The sequence below is a fragment of the Miscanthus floridulus genome, chromosome 1 (assembly GCF_019320115.1).
Source record: "Miscanthus floridulus cultivar M001 chromosome 1, ASM1932011v1, whole genome shotgun sequence".
NCBI classification, from domain to species: domain Eukaryota; kingdom Viridiplantae; phylum Streptophyta; class Magnoliopsida; order Poales; family Poaceae; genus Miscanthus; species Miscanthus floridulus.
In genome coordinates, this window is record NC_089580.1 from 76,483,035 (window position 1) to 76,498,366 (window position 15,332).

At 49.2% G+C, this 15,332-nt stretch overlaps 4 protein-coding genes across 6 annotated transcripts; 2 read left to right on the forward strand and 2 right to left on the reverse strand.

Moving 5' to 3' along the window:
- The first annotated feature begins 667 nt into the window (after window positions 1–667).
- Window positions 668–4,056, forward strand: LOC136536403 (uncharacterized). Of its 3 annotated transcripts, none has more exons than XM_066528719.1 (4): window positions 668–980; window positions 1,094–1,825; window positions 2,321–2,407; window positions 2,528–4,056. In XM_066528719.1, the coding sequence occupies exons 2-4, from the start codon at window positions 1,400–1,402 to the stop codon at window positions 3,728–3,730; spliced, it is 1,716 nt and encodes a 571-aa protein (XP_066384816.1). In that variant the 5' UTR covers window positions 668–980; window positions 1,094–1,399; the 3' UTR covers window positions 3,731–4,056. The 3 variants fall into 3 exon arrangements, with proteins under 3 accessions (XP_066384816.1, XP_066384811.1, XP_066384820.1); XM_066528714.1 differs by having other exon boundaries at window positions 668–955; XM_066528723.1 differs by having other exon boundaries at window positions 673–830.
- Window positions 4,057–4,380: 324 nt separating this feature from the next.
- Window positions 4,381–5,233, reverse strand: LOC136536421 (uncharacterized). The gene is made up of 2 exons (XM_066528729.1): window positions 4,825–5,233; window positions 4,381–4,695 (listed from the first exon to the last, which is right to left on the reverse strand). The coding sequence occupies exons 1-2, from the start codon at window positions 4,953–4,955 to the stop codon at window positions 4,476–4,478; spliced, it is 351 nt and encodes a 116-aa protein (XP_066384826.1). The 5' UTR covers window positions 4,956–5,233; the 3' UTR covers window positions 4,381–4,475.
- Window positions 5,234–8,158: 2,925 nt separating this feature from the next.
- Window positions 8,159–9,736, forward strand: LOC136487480 (large ribosomal subunit protein eL21x/eL21w-like). Its single transcript, XM_066484607.1, has 2 exons — window positions 8,159–8,472; window positions 9,274–9,736. Exons 1-2 carry the CDS (start codon window positions 8,236–8,238, stop codon window positions 9,529–9,531), a joined length of 495 nt encoding a protein of 164 aa, XP_066340704.1. The 5' UTR covers window positions 8,159–8,235; the 3' UTR covers window positions 9,532–9,736.
- A 2,463-nt stretch (window positions 9,737–12,199) lies between these two features.
- Window positions 12,200–14,510, reverse strand: LOC136536428 (beta-amylase 1, chloroplastic-like). The gene has a single exon (XM_066528733.1). It carries the CDS (start codon window positions 14,344–14,346, stop codon window positions 12,694–12,696), a length of 1,653 nt encoding a protein of 550 aa, XP_066384830.1. The 5' UTR covers window positions 14,347–14,510; the 3' UTR covers window positions 12,200–12,693.
- Window positions 14,511–15,332: the final 822 nt, after the last annotated feature.

Below are 15,332 nucleotides of genomic sequence, written 5' to 3' on the forward strand. Positions count from 1 at the left end.
ATGCGAAAAGTTCATTGGCGCGAATGCTTTAAATGTCTGATCCACTCGAACGTTGCAAACGGGGATACTTTCCCAACGCGAAAAGTTTGTTGGCGTGAATGCTTTAAATGTCTTATCCCCTCGACCGTTGCAAAAAAAAACTGTACTAACTAAGCCCTTGCTAGCTTCGGTTGTTGGCGCGAATTCTTTAAATGTCTTCTCCCCTCGACCGTTGCAGAAAGCCCATATAGGTCTTGTTCGCTTATCTTATAATCCGTCTTTTTCAGCTTGTTTTTTCAGCCGTAACAGTGTTTTTCTCTCACAACAAATCAACCGGAACAGTGTTTCGGCTTGTTTTTTCAGCGAAGCGAACGGGGCCATACTGACTAAGCCCTCGTTAGCTTTGGTTACAACTCTCTCAAACTCATAACCACATCCACTACCATGCATAACACAATTTACACTCTCCATTTCCTCATCAAGCTAACTTGTGCAAACATATGAAGCTGTTGAAAGTTCCATTCCATTTCCTATCAAGGACCAGAGAAGCAATTGAGGTCGAGTCAAGCCAAGTCAATCTCCAAAGCGGACCCAACTCCCTCCGAAACCCGTAACCCGCGGACGCCTGCCGCACCCGTCAGGCCACGCCGCCATGGCTGCGCGGCGCACGCTGCTACTAGTATGTAATCATCCCCTTCCCCTGCGCCCCTCGCTACTCTCTCTCCCCACTGCCCACTTCCATCGGCGGAAGCGGAAATAAATCAGAGGGCCCATAGGAATATCGTTAACGGGATGCACAGTGGCAGCGGGATGAATTAACTGCTGGATTTCTTCGGAGATTTGAGGCGGAGGTGAGGAACAGTCTGCTCTCTCCTCCCCAGGACTCCCCAGGACACCAGAAAGGAGTGATCTTTCTCTCTCCCCCCGCCCACCCTCCCTTCTCCTCCACCGAGCAGGACAGAGCGGATTGCTTGAGGCATGGACGCTTCTCCTACTCCCTTGTGCGCGTTTCTGTTTGTTGTTGTTAATCGTAGCATCTGCTTCTCTGAATCGGCTTCCTCCGTGGAGGCTTATGGCTTCTGTGTCGTTTATTCACTGAATCTGTTGGTTGCAGGCACTTTCCCCACCCCACCGCCGCTGGATTTCGCCGTCACGCGGTGAAGCCCTTCGCGTCGACGGGCAAATCGGCTGCCGGATGAACTAAAGTTTGTGTTATGATGGGATAGGTGTGCTCCTGGTCGCGTCTCTGGGGACCCTTGCCCGTTCTCGATCCAGCGCTACATGTGGAGCTCACCTTTCTCCGGCTAGCGTTGTGTCAGGGGAGTTTTTCTTGTCCCTCGGGAGCTGGTTGAGTTGTCTTTGGTTTGTGCGGAATCTGTGCGGCAGCGTAAGCTTGCTGATTCGGGGGTTTGGACTTTGGATGGCACCGGTGGGGGATGTTGTGGACATCAGCTCTGATGAGGAGGACTTGTTCATGGGCACTTCACTAAAACTCCCGGAACCCCTCGACCCCCCCGTTAATTTGTCACGGTTTATGCACATTTGCGGTGTGGCTGATTTTGCGACCGGGGAGGATATCGATGACCTCATGATTATGAGTGAGATATCTGCTCCACCAGTGTTGCAGAAGACAGCCAACCCTGACGAGCTCGTGGTTATGGGTGAGTTGTCCTCACCACCTGCGCTGCAGCAGAAGAAGGCCAGTGCTGATGGTGGGTGCCATGAGGATGATGATGATTGTGTAGTTCTAGATGGTGACCCTGATAAGGCGGTTACAGTTCCTGACGAGGGGAGCGCGGGAGATGGCAGTTCGGATGAATTGCAGATAGTCGCGGAGAAAGGCCCGGTATTTCATTTCTTCCATTCTGATCTATAGCAATAACACTGCATTTTGTACATGCCATAAAAATAATGCCTTTTATTTATTTATTTCTCGAATACAAATAGTGTCCTTTTATGCAGTATTTGATAGCATGTAGAGAGTTGAATCATTGAGTTGCATTCATAGTACTAGTTGGAGAAGCTGTGCATAAAAGGTTAATGATTTGCTGTGTGTAGTAGTTATATGTTATCTTTTGCTGCTTTCATCTTGTGTCTATGCGCATCTGCTAGGGTCGTTAGTTTCTGGCGGTAATGCTGTGGAATGTACCATGAGGCTCGTATTAGTATGGAAGTGCTTAAACATGCACTGCTCTAATGTGGAAATGATCTGCTTAAGTGTTTCTGTCTCGACCTTGTCGTATTTGTTCATGTCAAGTTTTTTCACAGAAATTGCAGTTTTACTTCACTAGCATTCCTTTTTTTTTTCTTTTGCTTTTGTTAATTGTCTATTGTTTTTCAGATAGCATGCAGGGACTTCCCTCATTCGCGCCATATATGCTCAAACTTGCCTTTCAGCACTACTACTCACGTGAAGCATTGTACCATGGTTAGTAACAGACATTTTCGCGCCCTGATGTTTTGGGGAATACAATACGTCAAACATGCTAGGAATGTAACCGGTACAATTTCTTTAATGGCATGTTGTATTCTTGTTTTTCGAATGCAGTGCCACTGTTTTGTATGTGACGCGCCAGCTCCTTGCAAATATTGGGGTAACAGTACATCAGCTGATGATCATTGCCATGCTACAGACAAGGATTCAAAATGGAGAAACATGAGGCAAATATTCAAGAAAAAATTGTTGCCAGCATCTTTTCCAGGAAAACACCAGAACGGCGTTTACTCAACAATGTCACCACCCAGACAGCAACCTATGCAGTGCCATGTTTCAGTCCCACAATTGCCTTCCATATCACATGGGAGTCACCCTTCTCTTTCCATCCAAAGTCCTCTTCTTAATGAAGGGAGCCAAAACCAACAGAGACATCCCTCGGTGAGAGTCTCACTGAGTGTAGAGGCAACAGTTGGGTCTCCAAGAGCTGGAAGAGGTACTGGCAATGCTCACATTGCTCAAAGTACTCATTCCCATGCAATATTCAAAAGAGCAGGGACTGTTGCTCCAGTCTTTGCAACAAGAAATGCTAGCCAATTTTGTTCTTCTGCTCCAGATGATCTCCTTATGCAGCAGGCATTGTCTCATGCATCTCAGCCTGTTCAAGTTGCACCTACAACCATTGCTTTCACTGGCACTTCTCAGAACAACCATTTTCAGAGATCTTTCAGTGCACCGATAGCACCTCAGGTGCAACAAGGTCAACCTGCGGGATATTATCAGGTTGCCATAAATGGAATGCACGCCACAGGGTCGCAACTTGCACGGTCCACCTCGCTTACAACTCAGAGAACGCAATGCCTCCCAGAACCAGCAATAATAGATGTTGGCACATCAAGCTGGCAAGACATACTTGCTACCGTGGCATCTGATCTGGGGGTAGAAGATTACAATATGGGCATCCCTGAGTCTCAGCATGTAACGGTTGACTCTCAAACCATGCATCCCACTGCAAACCATGGGTTCCATCTTCAGCATGAGCCCATTGCAGAATCGGAGAACTTCACATATTCTCTTGTGCATGATTCATCCAATGACACGGCAGGTGGCAGTGTTCAGGCAGATGGTCCTATGCAAACATCAGAGAATTTGGAGCATCTGATTGGCCAGAGCAATCCTATTCCAAGTGAAGCTCACCTGAATGACTTTGTGGGTGTCCCTCCTGATGAATTACCTATAGAAGAAGAAGGAGCTCAGCAGCCTGAGATATCAAGGGTGGAGTCTGCAAACATTCAGTTTGAGTTCGATTGGGATTAAGCCGTGACCTGCCTGGCTGCCTCAGCATATCCTGAACCCATGAATAATAAATCAGTGCCATCGACATGCTCCTTTCTAGGTCTCCTACTCCAGGAGACAGGGGTGGTGCCCCTTGTACGGTAAGTAGGCTATGTACAAGAAGAGTTTCACCGTCATGTTGTTTGTTATCGTAGTGGTCGTACTTGCCTCTTAGGGCTCAGATGTTATGGCTCTTCGAGCTTTAGATGTTAACAGGTATCCCCCCCTGAAGCAGAAGGGTGTTGGGGGGATGTTGAGTTCCTATTACAATACTGTTGGTCTTATATCTATGGTTTGGGATCTGATGCCAAAATGCATGTCCAACCACTGGTCTACCTTTTTACAATGTGAGGTTTTGAGGTGCAAATGCTTGACGCCTCGTTCGGTTACCCGGGATTGATTCCCAGCCGAACAGTTCTTTCAGAAATTTGTGCTAGTGCGGAACATTTTCTGGCCTGCAACGGTCCGTTCCGGAACAACCGAACGGGGCCTGAGTTGGATTGCTGGATCATCAGTTGCCAAAAGGCATGTTTGAGGTAGTAGTATCCTGAAGCGTGGAATTTTAAGGCACAAATAATTAAGTTGGATGTGCAGGACTGGAGTTGGAATTAGATGAAAAATTGAAATGCTCGGTTTTGTTGGTCCTTCGTCAACAACAGTTGTTGTGCCCTTCAGTTTACAGAACTTCACATTTGAGTCAGTAGAACAAATCTTTGGCTCCTTGCTGTTAGGACGGATCGAAGGCGTAGTGCATGTCGACGGCGGCGACGATGTGCCAGGTGCACCGCGTTCCCCTGGCGAAGACGACGAGGTCGCCGGCGCCGAACTGGGCCGTGCAGCTGCTCTCCGGCGAGCCCTCCACGGTGGCGCTCGCCTTGCCTCTCACGATGTAGCACGTCTGCCGCGCTCCGTAGCTCAGCGCGTACCTCCCCGGAGGGCCGCCCCACCTGCAACCAACGCGTTCCAACGGATCGGGGTGACTGACGCGACTCGTTCGTTTCTCAGACGAATGAATGGTCGAACTCGAACAGGATAGAACAGAACAGCGCAGCGCAGCACGCTCGTCGTCTACTCACTTGGGCCAAGACCTGACGCCGAGCTCCGACAGGCGAGCCGCCGCTGGCTTCCGTTCGACGGTGATCGCGGTCGTCGCGGCGGTGGCGCCGACGTGTGCGGCTGGTGCCGCAGCGCCGGAGCTGGAAGCCATCGATGCTGCAGAGGGGAGAAGTTGCCGTTCACGGCGGATTCAGCTTGGTTTAGTTTCCCTTATATTAACAAACAAACAGGCCGGAGAGGAGAAGTTGCGAGCGGATTTGAACTCTCCACGCTCGCTCTGACGCTGACGGACACTCCTACTGCGATGCGATGCGATGGCTGGCCACCGTCGTGCAGCGCATCTCGACATGTCGGCGGCGCAGGCGCCAGCGCCGGCGGGGCGAGGGGGCCTCGTTTGACCGGGCCACCGGGGTCAACGTGGCGGCATCGGGTTTGCAGCATGTTTGTTTGGCTGTGGCTTGTCGTAAACGATTGTAAATTTTCAGCCAGAACAGTATTTTTCTCTCACACAAACCAGCCAGCCGTACTTCTTCACGAACCAACAACGATACAAACCAGCTAACCGAACAGGCTGCTTGGTTTGGCCCAGCAATTACCATACACTAATACACGGAGGCAGATAAGGTCTCCTTTTGCAACCTCCATCCTTTATGGCGACCAAAATAAAAATCAGTAGCCTGTTCGGCAGGCTGGGCTTGCTCGTATACGATCGTAAATTTTCAACCGAAACAGAATTTTTTTTTCTCACATCAAACCAACCAAATCAACCAGCAATAAATAATCCACGATCGTTTATGGCCTGCCATGCTGCAGATTGAAAAGGGCATTCTCCGGGGTCTATTTTATTCACAGAAGGCCATTTCTAGAAGCACAAATTAAAGTGGCAGTTCTTTTTTAATTAATTAAGAAGAGGAGGAGAGAGTACAGGTCAATTTCTGGAGCTCAACTGCAGATGCTCTACCGCAGCGTATACCTCGGTGTGCGTATGATGAACGTGTGGACAGACCCCTGTAGATTTCACTATTTTGACAGTACGCACAGGAATTTGGCCTGGCGTGGATCAGATTACCAGGGTACACCGGCATGCAAGAACGCGAACAGCGAGGTCGGCACCATCAGCCATGAGTAAAGCTGTCGCCTTCAGTTGCATCTACTACAAAGCAGAGCAGGTGCTTTTGCTTACCAAGCAAACGGCAGCATCCATCTATTCCGGCGACACCTCGGTTGATACTGGATAGTCCTTTGTAGGACGAACATGAGAAACGATAAGACCACGATAATGTAACGACTTCCTTAAAAGATTTGACTAGATATGTACATCAAACTCGATAGGTTACGCATATGTGCTTAAGTTAAGCACTTAGACAAACTAATGACTACTTTAGTGGAGAGTATACTCTACCACTTCTTTCCGAATGGTCACCAACTCTATTATTTCAACTAAACTCAAGACAAGAGCCTTCAAGGACATTCAGCGCAGTTTGGCAGAGCTCTTCCTATTTTAGATTTTTCGTAGAAGCTGATTCTATGTGAGAAGTAATTCTCTGACTGAAATTGATTCCATTTGGTCCTCTAGGATAAACTATGTGCATACGGTGATTCCTTGCGTGAAGTGAATCAGGAGAAGCTACTTTTTTAAGCTCTCAGGCCCCTAGTTCATATCAGAGAATCACTTCAAATAATCAACAAAGAATCAATTTATAGTAAAAAAATATATTTGGCAGAGCTTCTCCTGTATTCAACGTGGAAGCTGCTCTAGGAGCTCTGCCAAACTGGCCCTCATTTCTTCTCACTCTAACTCCTTGATTCCTTAAAAGATTAGGTGTGGGATTGAGAGTTGGAGGAAAGAGAGACAAACTCAAATCCGTCTTTTGGGCATTCAATTTCTTCGCGTTTGTTACTCTTGAAGCTTGGCTTCTAGAGTTATGTGTTGCCTGTGATGCTCCCAACTTGTGTGTCGTGAGCTTCCGGAGGTTGAAAAGAGGGTTGAGTTGATAGAGATCCTTCTAGCAGAAAGCTCAAATACAATCTTTATGATCACTTGAAAAGAGGGTTGAGTTGATAGAGATTCAAAACCTTTGTAGTCTCCTCGAAAACGGTGATGTATGTAGCCGAACTTTGGGATAAACCGTTGTGTCTATTGTGCTTGTTGTTGTCTTGCGTTCACTGCTCGTGTGTAAAGGTTCTGTAGGATTGAAGGCTAGGAATAGCTCATGAAGTGTAGTAATACGGCAATCAATTTTTCATGTACATTTACTTGGTATATTCTGAGTTTTGTGTTGACACATGTAACCTATGCAGATTTCTACGTAATTTACACATACGTGCATACGTTACGAACAAATCTGTGTAACCTACGCAATTGTACTGATTTGCAGTTTAGTATTGAAAGAAGTTTTCAAATTACGCCAATTCAAAACCCCATACCCCCTCCGGCATTGTTGATTCTTTCACAACACCGACTCAAACACACACACTCATTCTAGTCTAGAGAGAGATACATACAACAAACATATGTTAAGTCTGGTTTTATTCCTTACCTATTAGATGTATGTGTGTTGTATACGACTTGTAACAGAAACCGTATTGGCTATATATATGCAAGACATCATCCAGTGAGGGGTATTCCCTAATCCTTTCTACATTATTATACATTTTATTTGAATGCTGATTAATAACTTGACTAATACACCTGTGAAAACTTCATAACACAACAGTCTACATCTACATGGCGCATTACTCTCACTCAATTCAACAATCTTCTTCTCGCATTATTTATCCAACGTCTTTCACAGGAACTTAGCCAGCCGTTGGTCGGACCGCCACGGAAAAGTTCAGATTTTTAGGTTAAGGTTTTTGGTGAGTTATTACAAGTTGCTCGTTGGGTATATATACCCATGAATTTATGGGTTTATATACTGCAAAACCATATCCGTACCACAAACTCAATAAATAAATATATAGATTTTTGTCTATTATCCTAAGTTATTTCACACACATGCTGTAATAGTGAGATTAAAACTTATCGGCTTTTGAATACGGGTACCCATATGCTTTCCCTCATTGAGGGATGTGAGATGGGCTTTTTCCTCGGAAAAATGTTATCGCGCTACTGCGCTAGCAATCGAATTCAGGATTCAACTTTGTCTAGACAGATTCTCAAAAAAAAAAATGTCTAGAAAGAAGGGAAGTAAATGGGCTTATTTTATGGCTCAACACAAACCTGTTAGTACCAAGCCCACTCAAACGAGCTCAGCCCAACACCAGCACCCCGTCAAGCCCCAATCCCCCCAAGGCCCCCAAGCCATTCCCACGCCACCTATAAAGCGTCACCTCACCGAAACCCTGGCAAACCCTAGCGTTCCCCACCCACCCGTTTCAGCCGCCGCCACAGCCACCGCCGCCGCGTGTAGCAAGCAGGAGCAGCCAGGATGCCGGCTGGCCACGGGCTGCGCTCGCGGACGCGCGACCTCTTCGCGCGCCCCTTCCGCAAGAAGGGCTACATCCCGCTCACCACCTACCTCCGCACCTACAAGATCGGCGACTACGTCGACGTCAAGGTGAACGGCGCCGTCCACAAGGGGATGCCGCACAAGTTCTACCACGGCCGCACCGGTCGCGTCTGGAACGTCACCAAGCGCGCCATCGGCGTCGAGATAAACAAGCAGGTATACAACGCGGATCCCCCTTTTCGCTAGCTCGCAGGCAGTTAGAATTGTTTGTGCAGGGCACTTACGTTTAGTGCGCGGGCGCATCTTCTGTTCGTTTCATTCTAGGAATTGGAAGGCTTTAATTTAGAATGGCGACAATTTGCTGTTGTTTTGATTTGGATTCATAGAATTTGTGCAGGCCCAGGTTGCGATTTATTTTTGTACTGGCAGGAATGGGCAATCAGAGCCATTTCTTTGTATGATATAGTAGTGATAGATGATGTAATTAGGTTGATTATAGGTCGATGTATGATTGGGTTCTTGTTACTACACTGGTGTAATACGATTCTAGTTTGACTAATTGTGCGAGGTTTGCATAGGCTTGTTCAGCTGTATTCATGTAATATTCTGTGTTAGGGGTTGTTGCTCGGCAGCAAGCACGTTTGGCTTTTAAATATGATGCCAGACACTGAGTTGCCGACCTTGTAGTATGATGAGGGTTTCTTTTCCTTTTATATGGGTGCCAGGGATCAACGTGCCTCTTAAATCCTTGTTATGTCCCTTGTTATGAACTCATTCCTGTTTTAAAAACTGTTTGCAATGTTTACTGCTTGATGTAGAAGTGCAAACATTTCTGATTAACCAATATCTACAACACTTAGACGCTTTATGCAATTAAATCTGCAATCTGTGCAGGATAGGATTACGTCAAGCTTAGTTATGCTGGACATAATATGCTTTGTGCAGTAGTGCTATGAGTGATAATGGCTTAATCTATTTTTAAGTCCTTCTGATTCTGATAAATTGTTATCTTTTCAGGTTAATGGTCGCATCATCAGGAAGCGTATCCATGTCCGTGTGGAGCATGTGCAGCCGTCCCGCTGCACAGAAGAGTTCCGCCTGAGGAAGGCAAAGAATGACCAGCTGAAGGCTGATGCCAAGGCGCGTGGCGAGGTCATCAGCACCAAGAGGCAGCCGTTGGGCCCCAAGCCTGGCTTCATGGTTGGGGGCGCTACCATCGAGACCGTCACTCCCATCCCGTATGATGTGGTCAACGATCTCAAGGGAGGATACTAGGCTGTTTGGTTTATCTACCTGCAATACCCAGTTCTACATCTGTGTTACTCTGTGCGTACAATTTTTGCTCACTCTGAGCAGTAGTATGAACCTATTGTGTGTTCCTGTTGTAAGATTTCCCATTCTAGGCGCAAACCTGAGTTTCGCAGAACGCTTTATACCTTGATCTTTGCTTCTGAGAACAAAGATGTGCCATTTTGAACCACTTATGGTGCTAATTATGTATTTATGTTGTTTGAACCATGCAGTGGAAACTGGGAAGGTACCACTGCTGGTTGTGACCCTGAAAGAGCGAACGTTGTTAGGTCTCTAGGGGTGTTCATAATCACCGTTGTTTTGCACCCTGTTCTTAAGCAGTACTTAAGAACAATATTTTTTTCTCACAATAAATCAGCATAAATTAAATTTTAGCGAAACGAATAGGGCCTTGATTGATGTGAGCTGTGGGCCGGTCAGCATTCTTACATTTGGATCGTTTATCAAGTATTTTGCGTTTATCACGTTGGCATTATAGATTGAGGGCCTGTTCTAGTTGGCTTTAGTGCATCTGCACCAGATGAGAATCTTCACTACATTGAGAATAAGTAATTCTTATAAGTAGAGAAAGGGAATTCGAGTTGTTCTAGTTGGCTTTAGAGCATCTGCACCAGATGAGAATCATATTCACTAGATCGAGAATAAGTAATTCTTATACTAGAGATAAAGTTCGAGGTGTTCTAGTTGGCTTTAGAGCATCTGCGCCAGATGAGAATCATCTTCACTTGATTGAGAATAAGTAATTCTTAGAACTAGAGATAAAGGGAATTCGAGGTGAAAAAGAAAGGCTTTAGCACATTCTCTTCAATCCTTCTTTTTCTTCTCAATTGTGAAAAATACTCCCCTCCATCCCTCAAAGAAAAGGGGAGAGCAAATCGATCATCTTTCCTTCTGATAGGCGTCGCTAGGCCGCATTGGGCGGTGGGAGTACGCACCGCCTAGCTATGGCCCCGGCAGAGCTCCCAGAGCTGATTCTCTGCTGAATCCAGTAGGAGCTCTGTCAAACAGTTTTTTTAGAGAGAAGTGATTCTCTACTGATTCTGTGAAGTGATTCTCTGAAATGAACTAGAAGGCTGAGAGTTGAAAAAAATAGTTTCTCCTAATTCTGTGAAGTGATTCTCCGTAATGATTTCAGGAGTTTATGTTAAAGAATAGAACAGAATCACTTACTGCCGCGGAATCACTCCTGTCGAGCGGCGGGAGTGGCTGCCCAGGAGCGGGCACCACTGCGCTGTCAGGCTGCACCAGGGAATGAACGCCACACCACAGGTCACATCGGGCACGGGAGTGACCTTCCGTCACAAGCACAAGAGAAGAGACTCGCCCGACCTGCTATGCGAGAAGCCCGAGAAAAGAGACTGAGAGAAGCCCGAGAGGAGACCTACCTGACCTACCGCCGCTGTCCAAGAGACAACTATAGTGAAGAGAGAAGAGGAAACAACTACTCCGGTATCTCATTGACAAGTGGGGCCATATGGAAAGGGAATTAGGATATTCTCAATCTATCGAAGGATAGCTCTCCTATTCACATTTTAGAGATGGATGGTCAATCTAATGGAGGTGCTCTTAGCCCTGGCTCCTCTATACACAAGGAGTCGAAGCTGTGCCAATCGTGTCAAACAGGACTTGTGTTCATTTAGCTTAGTCCGTTAGAAATTATAGATCTTGACTAGCCGTCCGAAGTCACTGGCTATATTCAGACACGACACGAAATAACATTTAGTGTGATTAATGAAAATTAAGAGAGTAGATATGTCTACGTAATAAGATAAAGGGAATGTTATTACGATATGCTATATCCATTTCTATTTAGAAGGGTTTGCGTTTCTTCATGACAAGGTTCAACCGACAATTACTCCATGGCTATTTTCATGTACACGATACAAAATTGTAATAATCAGTAAGTATTTACACAATACAGAGTAAGGTACAAAGCTTAAAATGATCATCATGTTACAATTTCAACCTATGCAACATGTATTCAGTATTCATGCGGATAATTCAGCATTACTTTTCAGCGAGTGTTTTCCTCTCACGACAAATCAGCATAAGCATCAGCATAAAAGCTTAATTTTAGCGAAACGAACGGGACCGCTGTTTCTTTACCGTTTGACTTAGTACATACGAGCAAACCATTGAAAGTGACCTTCAACTTCCTGCGCCCAATCTGGGGCATGTGAGCCTAGCTTACTGATATGAGGCAAGACGGGATCGTGCAGGTGAGGTGAGGCACTGGGGATCACGCGGGCAAGGCAACTAAAGGCCGTAATACGGTAATACCCCACACAAAAATGCTCTAAATTTACCAAACAAAGTCATACACGCAGTGGACAAACTTGGACGCGGTTCTATATGAAAGTTTCTAGCAACGGAAGCTTAGGGGTACGTTCTCAGTACGTTCCCTTCTAGTCTTCCTCACGAGGATGACTGTCGTTGTCGTTGATCTATCTGAATACTCCCCACATCTCTGTAGCTCCCTTTTCGATGATCGATCCATATGTGTAAATTTTAGATAAATAACTCGCCCACTTCGATACTGAGCTCGATAGTCTTTTGCACTGTTTCTACAAGGACAATCCTAACAATTCTACTGGTCACTATCAACATCTTGTGGACTCATTTTGGAAATGGATGCAATGTAACTTCTGTTAGAAATACTGATTTACAGACATCCATAAAAAGGGATGTGGCCGGCTCAAACACAGGCCGTCGACCTCAAGCAGCCTGTCAGCCGGCCAAACAAGAGAGCACAGCAGAGCAGATGAGAGGAGAAGAAGACTAGAAGCAGCACCGAATCAGTCAGTGCAGGAACACAGCACCGAATCAGCATTTTCTGCTGATTTCTGCAGGAAATGGATATATTCCCCGAACAAACTCCGGCGATGGTCGGAGCCTGAAACGTGACAAAAGCAATCTTTTGTCCTCCCCTCCCTTTCCCCCGGCTTCGTCACAATCTCGTCGTCTACGCGGGATGAGCTGCACGAGACGAGAGACTCTGCTCGCTCTCGATCTCGACAGCGCTCCCTCTCCCCCCCAAAAGGAAAACCCAACAAGAACCCGAGCTCCCAAACCCTACACAATCCAAATCGATGGCAGGCTTCCGGCGGCCCAACCCGGTGGGTTGGGTCAGCTCCGCAGCGCGACAGCGGCCTCGTGCACCAGCGACCCCGTGGCTTGCGCGACGCCGTGCGCCTCCCGCTCCGCGGCCTCCCGGCACGACCCGGCGCCGTTCATGCGGCGCACGAAGGCGGCGAACCGCTGCCAGTTGTCCGGGTGGAAGAGGTCGGGCCCCATGCGCAGGTACGTGAACGCCACCATCCGGTCCTCGGCGGCGCAGCGCTCGGCGGCGGTGGCCACCACCTGGTCGTGCGCCGTGCCGTCGTACCGCGGGAGCGCGTTCTCGCCCGCCAGGCCCACCCCGGCGGCGCGCGCCGCGGCGCCCACCTGCCGGACCAGGTGCTCCGGCATGCACTGCGCCTCCTGCGGCTGCTCGTGGTCCCGCATCTCCACGCAGGTGAAGTTGAGCACGGCGCCGTGGCGGGCCATGAGGCGCGCGATGGGGCGGTACCCGTCGTGGTGCCGCGTGTTGTAGTACCCCGCGGTCAGCTCCGGGGCGTGGGACCGTGTGCCGTAGTGCCAGTGGATGCCGGCCACCTTCACGGACACCTCCACGGGCGCCGCGGCGAACACGGACGTGGCGCCCGACAGGATGCGGTCGCCGTGCTCCAGGAGCATCTGCGAGTACCACGACAGGAAGAAGTCGCCGTACTCGGTGCTCCACCCACCGTTGTCGCCGCGGAAGAAGATGGTGTCCTCGGGCCAGTTGTTGTAGCCGCCAGCGTCGGTCGGCCCACCGTGGCCCCACTGAGGCTTGCCGGCCGCCTCCGCTGCCGCCTTCAGGCTGCTCCGCATGTACCTGTCGCTGCATTGGAAGGCGCCGATGCCGGGGAACTTCCAGGTGCCGTTGCTCTCCGGGTAGGACGGGTAGCGCAGCTCGCCGGCGGGGCCCATGCCGACTTGGATTTCCACGATGGTGTTGCCGAGGTAGTCGGCGAAATGGTCCCGGAACGCGCGCATGAAGTCGGTGTAGCACTCGACGGGCGTGCGGCCCTTGAGGACGGGCATGGCGTCGCAGCCGAGCGAGACGTACTCGTAGTTGCGTCGCCCCCACTGGTCGGTGTAGCAGAGGTCCTGGTCCCTCTCCATCTCCTCCACGGCCCACCTGGGCAGCGGGATGCTGACGGAGTCGCCGACGTTGCCGCCGCACTGGTGGAAGGACATGACGGCCTGCACCTTGAGCCCGGCCTTGCGCGCCATCTCCATGAGCTCCATGTACCCCGCGAAGTTGTACCTCCCCGGGCCGTCGCTCTCGGCGATGCCCCACCACACGTCCACCATGATGCCCTCCACGCCCGCGCTCTTGAGCGCGGACAGGCTCGCCTGCACCGCCTTGCGCCGGTTCAGCGCGGTGCCGCATTTCTTGACAGTGTCCAGCGGCATCATCACGAACACCGGCACGCCGCCGGACCTCCTCCTGGAGGCGGCCCGGTCGGCCGCGGTCTTCCCCGACACCGCGGCCCGGCACAACACCGAACGCGGCGGCGCCACCGATGGCTCGCAGCACGCCTGCCGCTGCAGCCGCACGCTGCCGGCCGCCGCCGCCGCCTTCCTTGCGGAGAAGGAGACGGGCACGGACGCCGCGGCCGCGGACCTAGGGCGAGGGGTGCGGGGCGCGACGGATGCCGCGGCGGTGGCGCACTGAGCCAGGTTGAAGGCCATGGTTTTGGGTGTTGGTGTCTGGCAAACGATGGAGACGGGAGCGATCGATCGAACTGAAACTGAGAGAGTTTCTGTGGGATCGGACGGATTGTTATTTGGGTTTTTGTTTGGCGAGAGAGATCGACCAGATTGTTGTTGGGAGGAGGAGGGGAATTGGAGGAATATATCCCAACAAGAATTTATTAGTATTAGTAAATTCAATGGATCGAGGTCGATGAAGAGAAGCGTCGCAGGTGGTGCAGTTTATATAGGAGACGGGCGCGGGAAGGGAGAAGGCAGAAGAGAGGTGGTGATCACGAGCGAGGCGCGTGAGCAAGGGGGAGCACGACACGTGGGTGATGGCCGACGAGGGCTTGTGTGGTCGCCCGACTCGCCCGGAGGACAGAGCTGGACGACGGGAATTGGCCGGGCGGGATAGTCGGGGACACGTGCTGGCGTGTTGCGCCATGGTGAAAGTATTGGTGGGGGCTGGGTCTATCTATGGCGGAAACGATCGGCTGATTTGTCATTTTATTACAGAAGTGCTTAATTTAGACAAGGATAGAGATTACATTCTATCCTCATTTTTTTTTGGTTATATGTTCATGAACCCGGAGTCTAAACCTTTGTGATTGCATATCTAAATTGGAGCCGGCAGCCGTGTCCACGTTGGCACCTTGATTCGAGAACGAGAATGAAAAAAAGAATGAGAAGCTGTTTGGTTGCAGTGTCTAGCATCTTGCGCACACCGGCGCGAGCAGCGGCGGCCGCTGAACATGCACCACGCGAGCCTGGCCCTGGGAAAACGAATCTCATTTTCCACGCTGTTCGTCAGGGCATGTTTGGCTTATAAGCCATAGTTTTTTAGTCAACGAATAGTATTTTTTTCTCATATCAAATCAGTCAACGGTATTTTTAGCCATGGCTTATCAACCAAACAAGCCCAAGCGAACAGTGCGGTAGTGACACATATAGCGTTGAATAAAAAAAACTATATATAGCTCAAA